General features: G+C 42.1%; 1 protein-coding gene across 28 annotated transcripts in view; it reads left to right on the top strand.

The window, feature by feature from the left end:
• STK38L (serine/threonine kinase 38 like) overlaps nucleotides 1-15,290 on the top strand; it is a 179,419-nt gene that overhangs the window by 129,752 nt on the left and 34,377 nt on the right. For 24 of the 28 annotated variants that reach the window (XM_089304730.1, XM_089304736.1, XM_089304739.1 and 21 more), the window contains one exon: nucleotides 14,926-15,070. The exons of 2 other annotated variants lie outside the window; for them this stretch is intronic. In XM_089304730.1, coding sequence (XP_089160856.1) covers nucleotides 14,926-15,070 — 145 coding nt within the window. Of the gene's footprint in view, nucleotides 1-1,657; nucleotides 1,689-14,925; nucleotides 15,071-15,290 lie in introns of all 28 variants that reach the window. 2 more of the 28 variants (XM_089304741.1, XM_070049558.2) reach the window with 1 other exon arrangement.

A 15,290-nucleotide genomic window follows, 5' to 3' on the forward strand; every position in this document is an offset into this window, starting at 1 on the left:
GTCTGTCTGTAACTCTGCCTCTCAAATAAATAAATAAAATCTTTAAAGCAAACAAATAAGCAAAAAAGAAAGAGAGAGAAAAACAAAAACTGCACACTGTAGAAGGTGCAGTGTGCCATGATGGCTTAGTTTCAGAGGAACCCAAGTTCAAATCCTGGCTCCCTCACATCTGGCTGTATGATCTCACTTTGCTTTTCTCTGGGAATAGTAATGACATACTTTTCAGAGTTAGAGTTAGCATGAGGATGAAGTGAGGTTATACACATCTTTAAAAAGGATGAATGGATCTGTTAATATTAGAGAGTGTTGGCAAGATTATAAGGGAAAAATAAGTTATAGGACAGTTTTTGTGTGTCCATTTATGTTAAAACTCTGTGTGTGTGTGTGTGTGTGTGTGTTTATGTGCATTAAAGTTTTGGAAGAATATAGTAACAGTATTTAATGAACATTAGACTGCGTTTCAGTCACTATTCTGAGTGCTTTAACACCTCAGTCAGTAAAGTACTCAGTAAATAATAGTGTTAAATTTTCACTGGCTCTCACTGTCTCTGTGTTGTTGGTAAGGGCACTGACACCCTGAGAATACTCAGTCACTGTAAAGTGACAGATGCAGAATTCAGATTTGGGCAGTCTACCTCCAGTTTGTCACTCAACAGTAAAAACTGGTGTTGTGGGAGCTAAGATTGTGAGATCCCTCTCCATTTGTTATTTGTCTATTTCTGGAGAGTTTCTCATTTCCCATGAAGCATTTTACTTTCATATATAGGAAAAAAACATGTTTCCAGTGTGGAAAGAAAAATAAGTGCATTTTTTTGGATTTTAGAATTCTTTTTTCTTTGGTTCTTGAATACCTATGGCAAATTCCACCTGGGTTTGCTTTCACACTGAGTGTCCTGTGTGAGCTGTGTCCCTGACACTAGATAGTGACGGGATTTTTGGGGCATTCACTGTGGTGCACAGTTTCATAGGAAAGTAATTATAGATAAATACAAGATGCCAAATCATTTCACATCACTTAATGCTGATCTGCTTCTGTGATTGAAATATTGGTAGCCTTCAAGAGGTATTTAGTCATGACACCTTGGTTTCTAGAAAATGTCATTCTCTGGTCACCTGAACTGAAAAAAGCAGGTCACAATCAGTTATTCAGTTCACAGGTGCGAAGCCGTGGCCTTGTGCTAGGTGTGGGTTGGCATTAGCTAACCGATACCACGTAGACCCCGCCCTCAGTGTTCTGCCCAGCCTCTCTGCAAGGCTCGGACAGGGGCCAGAGCTGCCTCTGCTCCCCCTGGCGCCAGTGGCCTGCGCTGCTGTGACTTTTCCAACAAACAGCCACATGTCAGGCCTCACATGTTTCGCGAAGTGAGGGAAAAGACTTCACAGTGCTGGTGTAGTAGTGTCTATCACTTTATGACAGACACAGCCATCTCTATGTCACTTACTGGTGGCCAGTCTTGCCTCTTGGTGAGCTCAATTTGCCATCTTTAACCTGTGGTAGAAGCCAGCAGAGTGCTGGCTAGAGTGGAACTCACAAGCTGATTTATGTGAGGGTTTGCCAGGGCACGTACTGAATTACAGGATATCCTTTAGGGCAACCAGCTATGCAGCTTACTTATTAATCCATTTTAATTTTTTTCCTCCTGTATTTGTTTTCCAGATAATCCAGAATTGTGTTCTAAAGATAACAGGTGAATAAAATGGTATAGTTCTGTTCATTGCTTGGGTAGTAACCTGTTTAGCAATTAATGATAAGGGTCATTAGCACTTAAAAATTTGTTTCTGCCTTAAAGTTGTTACATTCTGGTGTCTGCATGTGCTGGCTGCCTCTGGTTTTTCTCACAGTAGCTGAAGTCACGGGGTCAGTGTGTTTCACACAGTGTCTGAGTGGAATGAGTCACCTGATGCGTCTGATTTTATTCGGGAGCAGTTTTCTTTGGTTGCTTATAATGGTCAAAAAACTCTCTTGGGACTTAAATAGCTAAAAATAACTAAAAGTAACTCATAACTACTTAAGTCTCAAAACAGTAAGGTTGATGATGTCATGTTTTAATTTTGGTCTTGTCTAATCTTTGGCCCCCCAGAACGGCAGCTGTTTCTGTCTCTTAAGTTGGTAAATTAATCTGATGTTTTTCAGAAGATACTTTTCCTTTGAAAAAGAAGAACAAAATAGCATGTTAATTTTAAAATTAAATAATAAATATAAAAGGAGTTAGTACAGTTGAGAAATTCATGTAAGTCTCTCCTGAAGCCATTCATTGTCACAGAAATGGGCTTTGGATGTTTTAAATGAATGGAAAAATTAAAATTGTTTATATTTGAAATTAAAGCCTTGTGTTTATTTGGAGAATGTGTATCTTACATTTTCTTTCTTTCTTTTCTTTTCTTTATTTATTTATTTATTTTTTGACAGGCAGAGTGGATAGAGAGAGAGAGAGAAAGGTCTTCCTTTTGCCGTTGGTTCACCCTCCAATGGCCGCCCACCACGGCCGGCATGCTGCGGCCGGCACACTGCGCCTATCCAGAGGCAGGAGCCAAGAGCCAGGTGCTTCTCCTGGTCTCCCATGGGGTGCAAGGCCCAAGCACTTGGGCCATCCTCCACTGCACTTCCCTGGCCACAGCAGAGAGCTGGCCTGGAAGAGGGGCAATCCGGCGCCCCGGACTAAAACCTGGTGTGCCGGCGCCACAAGGTGGAGGATTAGCCTATTGAGCCGTGGCGCCGCCCTACATTTTCTTTCAAATGCTGTCCATTTTCAGGTCTCATTTTTTGTGTAAATAAATATCTGTCTTATTAGAAGTTTACTTTTAAGAAGCTGAAAAGCAGGTGTTCACAGGTGACCGAGCTTTTGTGGTTTGCCAGACCGGGGAGTTCCTGCCTCTAAGGTGGCTTCCAAGCTCCATGGCTCCGCCTTTCCCTGTCTAGGTGTCTCCTTGCCTCTCCCCACCCCTTACGACTGTCTTCCTGCCTTGTCCATTATTGGCTGTGCTCGGGTCACACCACACCTTCAGCTTGTGGCACAGCATACACAGTTGGGGCTTTCCTGGTCTGTGTGTTTTGTATGTGTGTGTGTGTGTGTGTGTGTGTGTGTGTGTTTTGGTATTTTACCCAGCTGTTCGCTCCCTTCATTCAAAGGAGTATAGGGGAGGGGACGACTTAAAGCTAGAGTACCCACAATGCCTCTACTGTCTGCATTTTTCTGTAGTCTTTGTCTTCCCTTAACTAAGACTTGAAGGCAGTTTCACTAGGATTTGTGCAGCTGTGTTTTTTTGATTTTGACATCACCAATAGGAAAGCTGTTGGAGAAGAGAGCTGGCGGAGTGAGCCTTCTAAGTACGCACAGGGCTAAGCCGCTGAAAGCCGGTCTCCCCAGAAGGAAAGAAGCTGTGACCAGCAGCTTGCTTCACGTTCCCCCTTTAGTGTCCCTCTTCTTCTTTAGTTTGGTTCCATGACACCCAACTCTTTGTATTATTTTCATAATCTTCCACTAACCAGAACTGAGATTTTGGTACTCAGGAAAATGCCCCAGTGCAATGGTGCCTGAAACTCATCTCTGCGTGTTCAAAGTGGAAGTTGACTCCCGTTTACTCCCCTGCCTCCAGCATCTCACGCTGTCACTCTTAAATATGTGTTTTCTGATTTCAGTGGGTGTTTGCACATAATGGGAAATTCATTAAAATGATAACGAAATTTCAATAACCCGTAATTTCACAACATAATTTAACCTTCCCTTTTTAAAAGAAAATACAGTTGAGTTCATATTGTATCTGAAGGTAGAACTTTGTATCCTACTTAATTATTTCACATTATTTCTCACGCCATTAACATTTTTTTGGAAAATATTCTTCATGTTCCGTCTGTGCTGCTTAATACTTTCATCAGTATGTCAGTCATTTTACCTAATTTTAAATGTTTGATTTGTTTTAAGCTGTTTGCTGTTTAAAATGATGCTTTGACTTTTAAAAGCTCTTTACAAACTTTTGCTGAATTTTTGATTATTTCCTTTAAATGGATTCCTAAAGATAGAATTACAATGCCAAATGATTCTTGATGCAAATTACCATATTCTTTTACCAGAAATGGTTATGTTCCTGTAAGTTAATGGGAGTGTAGATGACAAAGGCATCCTCCAATTGTGGCTACTTTGATATTGGGAACACACTACATTATTTTAAAAAGGTCCCTATGTCTTTGATTTACCAGTAAAATTGAACACTTTTTGTATGTTTTTGCCTAGTATTAATCTGTATTACTTATCCATTTATTTATTACTCTTCATTGTCTCTTTACAACTTTATGTAAAAAAAGATACGTGAGCTTTACATGTATATTAATATATTTCATTTTAAAAGCATATTATTGTCCTTTTATACATACTTATAATATACCCTGTTATTTCACAGTGTTTCCACTAAAATTTTTGACTCTAAATCTTGTTTGCTATGCACTTCTACATATTTGAATCTCCATCATCCATGATGGATATGTTTTGTTTTGTTTTTTTTTTTTTTTTTTGACAGGCAGAGTTAGACAGTGAGAGAGACAGAGAGAGAGAAAGGTCTTCCTTTTTTCATTGGTTCACCCCCAAAGTGGCTGCCACGGCTGGCACACTGCGCTGATCCTAAGCCAGGAGCCAGGTGCTTCCTCCTGGTCTCCCATGTGGGTGCAGGGCCCAAGCACTTAGGCCATCCTCCACTGCACTCCCAGGCTACAGCAGAGAGCTGGACTGGAAGAGGAGCAACGGGGATAGAATCCGGCACCCCAGCCGAGACTAGAACCCAGGGTGCCGGTGCCACAGATGTATGATTAGCCTAGTGATCCGCGGTGCTGGCCAAGGATATGTTCTAAGATCCACATCCACCCCCAGTGGATCCCAGAAACCAAGGATAGTACTAAACCCTTATTATGTGTTCTGTGTTTTCTCCTATACACATATACCTATGATAACGTTTAATTTTTAAATTAAGCACAATAAGAGGTTAACAACAATAATCATAAAACAGAAAAATTATAACAATACGATGTAATGAAATTGCTAGCATAACTATCTTGTGCTTTGGCGCCATTAGTAAGTAAAATAAGGGTTCCTTGAGCACAAACATGGTCATAACAAAACAGTTGATCTGGTAACCAAGATGGCCCTTAGGTGACTAGCAGGAGTTTAGCACAGAGTGTGGGTGCACGGGACAAAGGCTCAATTTATGTCCCAGGAGGGCACAGTGAGATTTCATCACACTACTGAGAATGGGCACAATTGAGAACTTATGAATTGCTTTTCCTGGAATTTTCCATTTAATATTTTTCCAATGGCAAATAACTGACACTTCAGAAAGCATGACCATGGTAGGGAGGGGGTACTACTGTGTGTGTTATTCCAAATCTTGGCAGAACAGCACCTAGCATCATTTTTCATTGTGATGATTTTCTTTTAAGAAATTCTGTACCCTCTTAAAGACCAAGTGATCTTTCATCTACATTTATTTTCTTCTAATTCTTTTGACATTTAATTTTCTTTTTACTTCCGTTGCTTCCCTTCCTGCCCGCCTTTAGTCTTTATCTTCACCCTTGGAGCCATTTATAATTTACTTTGTTTTTTGAAATGAAATGAGCATCTGACTTTATTTTTTCCAAACGGATGCCCAGTTGTTGCAATATCATTGATTCTTCCCTCTCTCCCACAGTCTGTGATGAGGTTTTGCCATAAACAGCCAGCATAACTTTTTTTAAGATTTATTTATTTGAAAGTCATAGTTACAGAGAGGCAGAGGCAGATAAAGAGACAGAGAGAGAAGTCTTATGTTTTGAAGTTAGCTGATAGGTTTGGTTGAATGTCTTCTGCCGACAGAGTCTAGTGCATTTTTAGGTAGGAATGTGATGGGACGCGTCTTGGTTTGGTGGCTAAGATGCTGATTAGGTTACCTGTGTCCCACACTGGAGCACGTTGGTTCAAGTTCTGCCTCTGGCTCCTGATTCCAGCTTCCCGCTGATGTAGACCCTCAGAGCAGTAGTAATGGCTCAGCTAACGGGATTCCTGCCACCTAGAAGGGAGACCTGGATTGAGTCCCAGCTCCTGACTTCATCCCGGGTCCAACTATGACCTTTATGGGCTTTGGGGGAGTGAAACAGCAGATGGGAACTCTCTGTCTCTCAATGTATTAATTAGAAGAAAAAAGGATAGATGGCTCATTTTCAATATTTTTGAGAAATACAGGTTAATACCTTATCTAAACACTGTTATGTAAATAGGACAATTTTTAGGTAAAATTGCTACTTCTAATTTGTTTACATTTGGTTCATAAATGCTTTCCCTTCCTATTGCAAGTTTTAAAAAATAAATTTAGGTTCAGAGGAACTTTTAGTAGTAATTTGGATCAACATAACTCAGATAGCCTGCCACAAATTATAGTCTTATAGGCTTTTGGGAATTCAACTAGTGAAGTATATTCTTGTCAGCGGGAAAAATGTGTGTTTCTAAAACAGTTTTGTAAACCAAAATGACTTTGTTAACTTCAGCACCCCAAAGTCTTCATTTCGCATCTGTGACTCAAAAAGACCAAAGGCATCTGAGCTTCTGGGCTAGCAAACTGGGCAGACTCCACATGGAGGGGTTATATTAACTAATGGAAAAAACAGCTCTCAACACCACGCACAGTAAATAGATTGCAAGTAGACAGAATGTGTTTGTCTCGCAAGAATCACTCCTTTTTTTTTTTTTTCCCAGAATTTATTTAGTTACTTGAAAGGCAGAGATAGAGGGAGATAGAGATAGAGATAGAGGGAGATAGAATCTTCCGTCTGCTGGTTTACTTCCCAAATGGTCATAACTGCTGGGGCTGGGCCAGGCCAAAGCCAGGAGCTGGGAATTTCTCCCAGGTCTTGTGGGGGTGGGGAGGGGGAGCAGTTGGGCCTTCCTCTGATGCTTTCCCAGGCCATTAGCAGGGGCTGGATCAGAAGTGGAGCATGCATGACATGAAATGGTGCCCATGTGAGATTCTGGCATCACAGGTGATGGTGACTTAAACTGCTGTGCCACAACACCGGCCCAGAGAATCACTCTGAAAGAGAAGTGATTTGTTCCCTGGAGCACCATTTTGACCCCTAGACGTACCCCTCCTACCACTGTTAACTTTCAGTAAGGCATCTACTAAGAGTGTTTTTGTATTTTTCTTTTAAATGTCAAGTTTTGGAAATTGATAATGTACTTTTTTTTTAAGTGGAAGAGATAAAAATGACATTTATTTTGCTTATTTTGAATGGCAGAGAGAGACAGAAAGAGTGATCTTCCATCTGCTAGGGCTCAGCCAGGCTGAAGACATTCCGGGGACTCTGAGTGAGAGGCAGGGACACAAGTACTTGAGCTGTCACCTGCTTCTTCCTAGGGTGCACGTTAGCAGGAAGCTGGATTTGGGGCTGGAGCCAGAAGTGTGACCCACACATGCTAAAATGGGATGCTGGTGTCTCAAGCGGCATCTTAACCACCTTGCCAGATGTGCCTGCTCCTAATATGTACTTTTTGGTATTATCTTTCCTGTTTCCATTAATAGCAATCTAATTTGCCGAATCTGGAAGGTTCTTAGACTGGGAGAGATGGGAAATATCTATTAGAGATTGAATTACAAGCCAACTTCTTGGACAGCAACCCAAGGCAGGAGGGATGAATGGGAAGATTGAGCAGGAAAGGGAAGAAAATAATTTTTGAGCATTTACTTTGAGCCGGGAGATATTTTACAAATATTTTCACTTATGTGTTGATGGATCAAACTTGTGATGAGTCTGTGGCCAGGCACAGGCTAAGTCCCTTTTCCAGATATTTTCATAACCCTCAGAAATCTTAGTGATACACATAATGACTTGAAAAGCACACATGCAAGCCAGCCATTATCTTTATTTCATTCAAAGAAGAAATGGAAGCACAGAAAGTGTAAATAATTTACCTGTTTAATTACATGGTCGCAGAGCTACCAAGTAGCTGAACCAAAGTTCTGAGCCAGCCAAGGTTAGTCTCTCCTTGCTGTTGGGAGCATCACGGTAGCCCTGTAAGGTGGGCAGCTGTTACCTCCTTGAGAGCTGTGGATCCTTCATCAGCCCAGCTTACTTAGACAGGATCAACCTTAAACTTGTCTTTCCCTACCAAGTCAGCTTTGTGTCCTTTCTGTTGTTGATGGTGGCCTCCCTCCCTCCAGGCCTGAAGTCTGAGCCCTTTTCATCCCGTCTGCTGCTGCCTTCTTTCAGGCCCCATTATTCTGTACTGAGCAAAGATCTGTAATCACCAATGCTCTAAGGAAGCAGCTGGTCACGAGCCAAGTGAAGGAAACCGATCAAGTGGGCCTAGAAAGGTGGTCTTGCAAGGGGACCAGCTCTCTGCTGTGTGTGTCTGTTGCGAGGCAGGACTGTGAACTTGCTCTTGACAGGTCTGATTTTTCAAGAGGAACCAGAAGTCTGAATCTCCTTGTAAAATCTTCTGATTTCTCTTTTTAAAAAACTATTCTTTAAAAAAATTATTTGAGAGAAAGAGAGAGAATAGAGAGTGAGGGTTTCTCTCTGCTGTTTCACTCCCCAGTTGCGCATGGTGGTCAGGGCTGGGCTGCAGCAAAGCCAGGAGCTGGGAACTCAGTGCAAGTCTCCCACGTGGGTGGCAGGGACTCGAGTACTTTAGCCATCATCACTACCTCTCAGGGTCTGCATTAAGAAGAAGTTGGAATCAGGAGCCCTGGCAGATGATGAAACTCAGGTACTCGTAACCATTGCCTGCTAGTCTGAATGCCTGCCCCCTCATTTCTGAATCACAGCACAAGCCAAACAAAATATGGCAGCAGCTGCTTGACTTCAATACTTTCCTATAATCTGTGCTCCCAGCCTTTCTGCCATCCTCCCTATCCTAGCATAACTGGGGCTTGTTAGGAGGGTTAACTGCATTAAAACATACAACTTTTTTTCAAAAGAGTTCTTGTACTTGAGTAGCACTCAGTACATGTTGTGTGTTGGCTCTTTTTCTGTTCCTTAAAAACCACTTATGTGCTGTCTGATATTTTGACATGGCAAAAAGGTATTTGATCATCTCCTGCCATTTCAGTCATATACTCAATCCATTCTGCACACTCAAGCATGTCTGTTTCATGCCTTAAAGCAGGGTCTCCCCCTGTGGGGTTCACTTGAGTGCTGGCTCTTTCCACAGACCCCCTCCTCACACAAAACGCAGCTCAAGCATCTCCTCTTGTTAATCCTTTACACTTCCCCTTGAAGCACTCTCTTCTCCCTACTTTGTATCCGCCTAAGATTGTGAGCTCCTTAAAGGCAGAACTGTGTTTGATCAGCTTTTCTGTCTACAGTGCTGGCACTAGCTGATCTCAGCTTATCACCATTCATTGGCAGTCCTGTAATGTGAGTAGTGAAAGTCAGTGCTGGGACTCGAACCCTCACCTGGAGCTGCTCTGTGTTAGGGACCCAGCGTATGCAGTATTTGATCTGAGTATTTGTAGCCTAGGACACTAAGATTGCAGCTAATGATGAATTTGTGAAATTTTTTACACTGTAAGGCAATACAGCAGTGCTAATGATAGCCTTTCATCTGAAAGTTAGTATGTGAAAATTATGGTGAAACTGAAGTAGACAGGCATACAGGTTAAAATTGATTAGCTTTATGAGCTAGAAGACTACACCTTCACCACGCCCCTGTGTGACCTCATGCCCCTATCTGGCCACACCTGAGTGTCCACTGGCCAATCAGGTTAATTAACCACTCCCCTTTGAAAGTGGGTTAAAAGCCTGGGATCTGCTGTGTCCAGCCCTTTTGCTTCCTTTCCCTGGCCTCTTGCCAGTAGGGGTCTGGCTACAGCCCTGAGCCTCCAGGGTGAGTGGCCTTTGGGCCACTCACCCCATGCTTCCTGGCTTAGATGCTCTTCCACGTGGCTGGTTCCTGGTACTCAGTATGAACCCAGATCTACCTCTCTCTTATAGATAAAGCTCTCACTCTCCTATGCATCTTTTGCACTAAATAAAAGCTTAAAATGTATCATGCTGCCTCGTTCATTTATGCTGGTATTCAGAATTCTTCTCTGAATATTAGGCAAAAACCCACACAGGCTTATTAATATTGGGAACTTATTAATAAGCATATAGTGATATCATATGGCACCCCAAATTCCAATAACATGTGGCACCCCAGATGGGACTTTTGGGGAACTTTAAGGGACCACCTTCCGGTATTATATTTTAGGGGGTCCAATTCCGATCTCAAAACTATTGTCAAATTGTGTGTTTGCCCAGTCAGGTAAAACAACTCTCTTTTCCTCCTTTAGAAGTTTGATCGTAAATGATTGTAGACAGCACATCTATTTATAGAAGGTCTGACTGCCAAATTCGTTATCTCCTTTCCCCAGGCTTGATAAACTCAAGAAAGTTGGACTTCACATTGGTAGTGTCTCCATTAGTGAATAGGGCAGTCTGGAGAAAACACGTGAACAGGAAACTCAAGGGCACCTAGTGTTGTTTTTATCAGTCCAGGAATTCTAGACTTGCAAATTGTATCCTGTTCTCTTCCTAGCTATGTGCAGAGCTGTAATGAAAGACAAAGAACAGTGTTAAATCCATTAGAGGAGTGCACTTACAATATAACTAGTGCCAGTCAACCAGATCCCTGTTTGTAACATTTAATCACTATTTAGTTTTGCATAATTTAAAACGTCCTTAAACTTATGTCTGTTTCGAAGGAAGGAGTTTTTTTTCCTTGTCTTTCTAAGCTAATCTATTAAAAAGATTCAATTTAATCAAGACTAAGGGTGGGATTTTTGGCTTTTTTTCTGAAAATATATATCTTAAGGTTTATTTCTGAAAGTTAACGTAATACCAAAGGAATCTGCAGTTTTTATCTCAAAGGAAACTATATGTAAGACCTATATAGTTTAAAATCTATTGAATTGATTGCTCACATAAATTACAGAATGCCTATTGTGTGTGCAGCACCCTACCAGGTGCTATAATGCTTTTATTACAAACACGAATAGACAGATTTTGTCCTGATTTGGTTTTTGCACAAGGCATACGTACATACTTCCATATGTAACTAAAAGGGAAAGAACATTGTGATTGTGACTGTATAGTATCTAAAATTAGTTCTCCATTACTTGACATGCATTTCTGGATGTTAAAGAAAAATTCATGTCTTATGGTAGAAGAAATACCATCTTCCATTTACTCCTCTTTCATAAAGATTGTGGGTTCATAAATATTTAAATGACCAATCTGGATTGCTGTGCAGATTGCCTTTGTTTGGAGTGGTTTTAGGCTCTCTAATGCTTTTTTGTTTCATAAAAGTTTGAAAGTTTTATGTTTGTAGTATTTCTGCTGCCCTGGCCCCTTGGTTCTGTGTGGGCCTGGGGGAATGCGCAAGCAGGAGAGCTTAGTATCACTGGTCATCTCCTCTCACTACTTTCCAGGGTGCACACGGCCCCAGCAGTAGTAATCAATTTTTTTTTTTTATTTCTTCAGGTTCCATCTTATTGTGATGCCATTGAACCTGTAAATTGAATGACAGCAGTTCCCTTTGTTTTGCTGCCATGCTTATCAGTCTTCTGACCCTAAATAAGGCTTTGCATCCAGCTTGCCTGTGAGGATAGAACACATTTGCCACCAGATGCAAGTGCCTGCTGCTTGTTACTTGGTTTCTTATTACTTGATCAATAAATTGCCATTCTGTCTCATATTGCAGTCTTCTGTGAAGTGGCTAGGATAAAGTAGCCTGCAGAGTTGGATTGCCTCGGGACACTGGCAGCTGAAGGCCAGCCCTTGCACCCTGGCAGCCTGAGCAAGGTTCCGCAAGGCTCCTTGGCAGCCAGTCAGCCCCTCCTGGCCACACCCTGGTTCCAGCATCCATCTTCCTTATGAACCAAGTAACTCCAGACTTGATGTGTCCTTTGTTCATGTTTTCTCAAGAGTCATAAAAGGCTCCCCCCCCCATCTTTGAAAGGAGTATGTAGGTCTTGGACAACTAAAGCTGACCACTTTTTCCACTTAGATCTGGCAAGCCACCCATAGCTGCAGATGGTATTGTAGCTGCAGGTCTTGTGCACGTTTTCCAGTTCGTTAGTACCTTCCTGCTAGAATAAAGGCAGGGCACTGTGAAATCCTTAGCAGTTGCTCTTGGTTGGAACTTTAAGATCCTCGCCTCCCTGCTCCCCCATGTTTGTTGGAAAAAGTAACAGGCATTCATTTACTAATTTGAATTTGAGAAGTATCTTTGAAATAAAGCTTCATGTGCCTTGAAGGAGTTCCCTAGAAGGCTGCTTCCGGCTGTACAGGCCTGTGGGCCTTCTGAGGATACAGAGTTTGTGTTAGTGCGTTAACGATGTTGTAAAATGTTACAGTAAGAAAACTTGTTTAACTTTGTGTCGTCTGGCTTTCTTAAATCTCCTTGACTTCCTCCACTGTATTCCCTTCTCCTACTCCTAAGTGCAGATGAATAAACGTGATTCGGGGATGTTTGCTGTGTACCGTCCCTGTTTGTCTTTCTTTCTTTGGCTTCTCTGCAGCTGAACCTGCAGCAGAACATGAGGCAGTGCTTCTGAGATTTCCAAAAATGGTTTGGCAGTGTTGCCTTTGGTATCATTTCAGTAAAAGCAGCTTAGGCCTTAGGAAAGCACTTGGTTATGATCGTGCTTGTATTTAATCTACTTTTATTATTTATTATTTTAAAAAGTAATATTCAGTATTAAGGCATTTATTATAAAAAAAACTAGATATTTAGAATAATATTTCACATTTGTGTGAGTCATTGTGGCTTTCTTGTGTATTGCCCATGTATTGTCTGAGGTGGCCTTAGACAGTCTAGGCCTGTGAACTAGGCAGAGCAAATGTTAAAATCCTGTCTGGTAAATAATGACTTGAGTCCAGAATGTGCTAGTGGTTTGAGTAAGACCATCTGTAAGGCCATATGATCTCAGCCCTGAAGTCGGAGTCCTGCCTCCGCTGCTCACTGGCCACGTGGCTTTTCCAGGCTTCAGTACCTACTGTGGGGCTGTTGTGAGGAGGAACCCTAACGAGGCGTGGGAAGTCCCCTCTTTTAAGTCCTCAGGAGGAAAATAATGAATAAAACCTCTGGGGCTGGCACTGTGGCTTTGCGGGTAAAGCCACCGCCTGCAGTGCCGGCATCCCATATGGGCTGCTCCAATTCCCATCCAGCTCTCTGCTGTGGCCTGGGAGGGCAGTGGAAGATGGCCCAAGTCCTTGGGCCCCTGCACCCACATCGGGGACCCAGAAGAAGCTCCTGGCTCCTAGCTTTGGGTTGGCACAGTTCCGCTGTTGCAGCCAATTGGGGAGTGAACCAGTGGATGGAAGACCTCTCTCTCTCTCTCTCTCTGTCTCTTTCCGCCTCTCTGTAACTCTGCCTTTCAAATAAATAAATCTTTCAAAAAAAGTGTGTGTTTTTTTTTTAAAAAACTCATAAAGCAAGAATATACCTGCCCTCACTGCTTGTGCTGCCCTTGTTTATCATGCTAAGGTAATTTGACTTGTAGGTAGTAAGGAGTATGAATGATTATAAACAAGTGACTTGAGCAGCTTCTTGTTAGGAAAAGATTCAAAGTAGTCAGCAGAGGAACAGATTTATGATGTCAAAACAGTAGATTCAGTTTCAGACATAGTGAGTTTGAGGATTAAGCAAAATGATGCATAAACCCAGCAAGACCGCAGTGGAACTGGGGATTTGCATACTTGAATTGTTTACTTTCAGTCTACACTTCACTTGCTTGATGTGGAAGAGCAAGAAAGGTCTTTTGGTTCCTCCATCATCCCTAGTATCTAGTCTGGTTCGGGTCTCCATCTGGCATCTCTGGCTTCTTCAGATTTGGGGGAATCCTCTTCAGCTAAGAATGCACCTTTGTGGGGTCACTCTTGGTCAAGGTCTGTTAAGATTTTCATCCAGATAAGCGAAAGCGTCTTTGATACATGAACTGTTTTACTCTGGTCCAGATGTTGCCTGTGGTCAGCAAATCTCTTAGCAATGCCCACCTACAGCAGCCACTAGTGTTCCTTCTGCCCCGTGTGACACAGCCACTGCTGCTTTCCTTGCCCTGTTGTCCACAGTGGCTTCTGTCAGCCCGTGCTTCAGGGCCTAGAGCTTGTCAAAGTTGCTAGTTGAATGCTTTTGGGCAGATGCTGCTTCTCTTGCTCCCTGCCTTCATTCATTTCTTTTTCCTGCCTGATTGCTGTACGCATTTGGGTTTCATTTGGAAATGTACCTCACAACCTGGAGAGTGAATTACACCTTGTTACAGTGTTATCTAGAAGGACACAGCATTCAGAAAGAAATGGGGTGACTGTGGACACCATTGAAAGGTGTCTTTCTCAAAGCAGTTTTCCCCTTTAGCCTGAGGCTTGCATGTAAATAGGATGGAACACTTCATGTTTCATAGAATTCACATAGCAGTAGCTACTTGTTACTAACCTACCTTAACTCTTAGGAGACTTAGCATTTATTGGGAACATAATTATTAGTCAAATCTTGTAGATTTCATTTAGTAATCAGTTAAACAACAGAATGGATTGAAACGGTGTAAGCCTCTGCCTGCAGCTCCAGCATCCCATATGGGCACACTTTTGATTCCTGGCTCTTCTACTCGAGATCCAGTTTCTTCCTAATGTGCCTGGGAAAGCAACAGAGAGTGGCCCAAGGGCTAGGGCCTCTGCATCCACCTGGGAGACCCGTAAGAGGCTCCTGGCTTCAGTCTGGCTCAGCTCCAGCTGTTGCAGTCATATAAGGAGTGAACCAGTGGATGGAAGATCTCTCTCTGTCTCTCTCCCTCTCTTTCTCTCTGTAGCTCTGCTTTTCAAATAAAATATAAATAAATCTTGAACTGTTTTTTCACAATAGAAAGTAAATGTTTTCTGGGTTATAAGGAGAGTTTTTTCTAATCTTTCTTCATATGTTGTTTCAGTTTCCGTTACTATGGCAATGACGGCAGGGAACACAACCAGCTTTCCTATGAGCAACCATACCCGGGAGAGAGTGACTGTAGCCAAGCTCACGTTGGAGAATTTTTACAGCAACCTAATTTTGCAGCACGAAGAGAGAGAAACCAGGTATAGTCAAGGTTCTTGCAGCTGTTATTCCGTGAGTGGAATGTAACACGTTTTCCATTCATCATGGTGTTTTAGTTTCTTGTACTGCCAGTCTACCTAGTTACTTGTTTTGTTTTCATTGAATACTTTTCTGGGATACCCAAAGCCTTGCATACCTGTGTGCTTACATCACATGTCAAATGATGTCTTAAACCTTTTTCAAGTACAAAATTATGATATA

This window comes from Oryctolagus cuniculus, chromosome 9, assembly GCF_051225735.1.
Source record: "Oryctolagus cuniculus isolate XC-2025 breed Fujian yellow rabbit chromosome 9, ASM5122573v1, whole genome shotgun sequence".
In the NCBI taxonomy this organism is placed as follows: Eukaryota; Metazoa; Chordata; class Mammalia; order Lagomorpha; family Leporidae; genus Oryctolagus; species Oryctolagus cuniculus.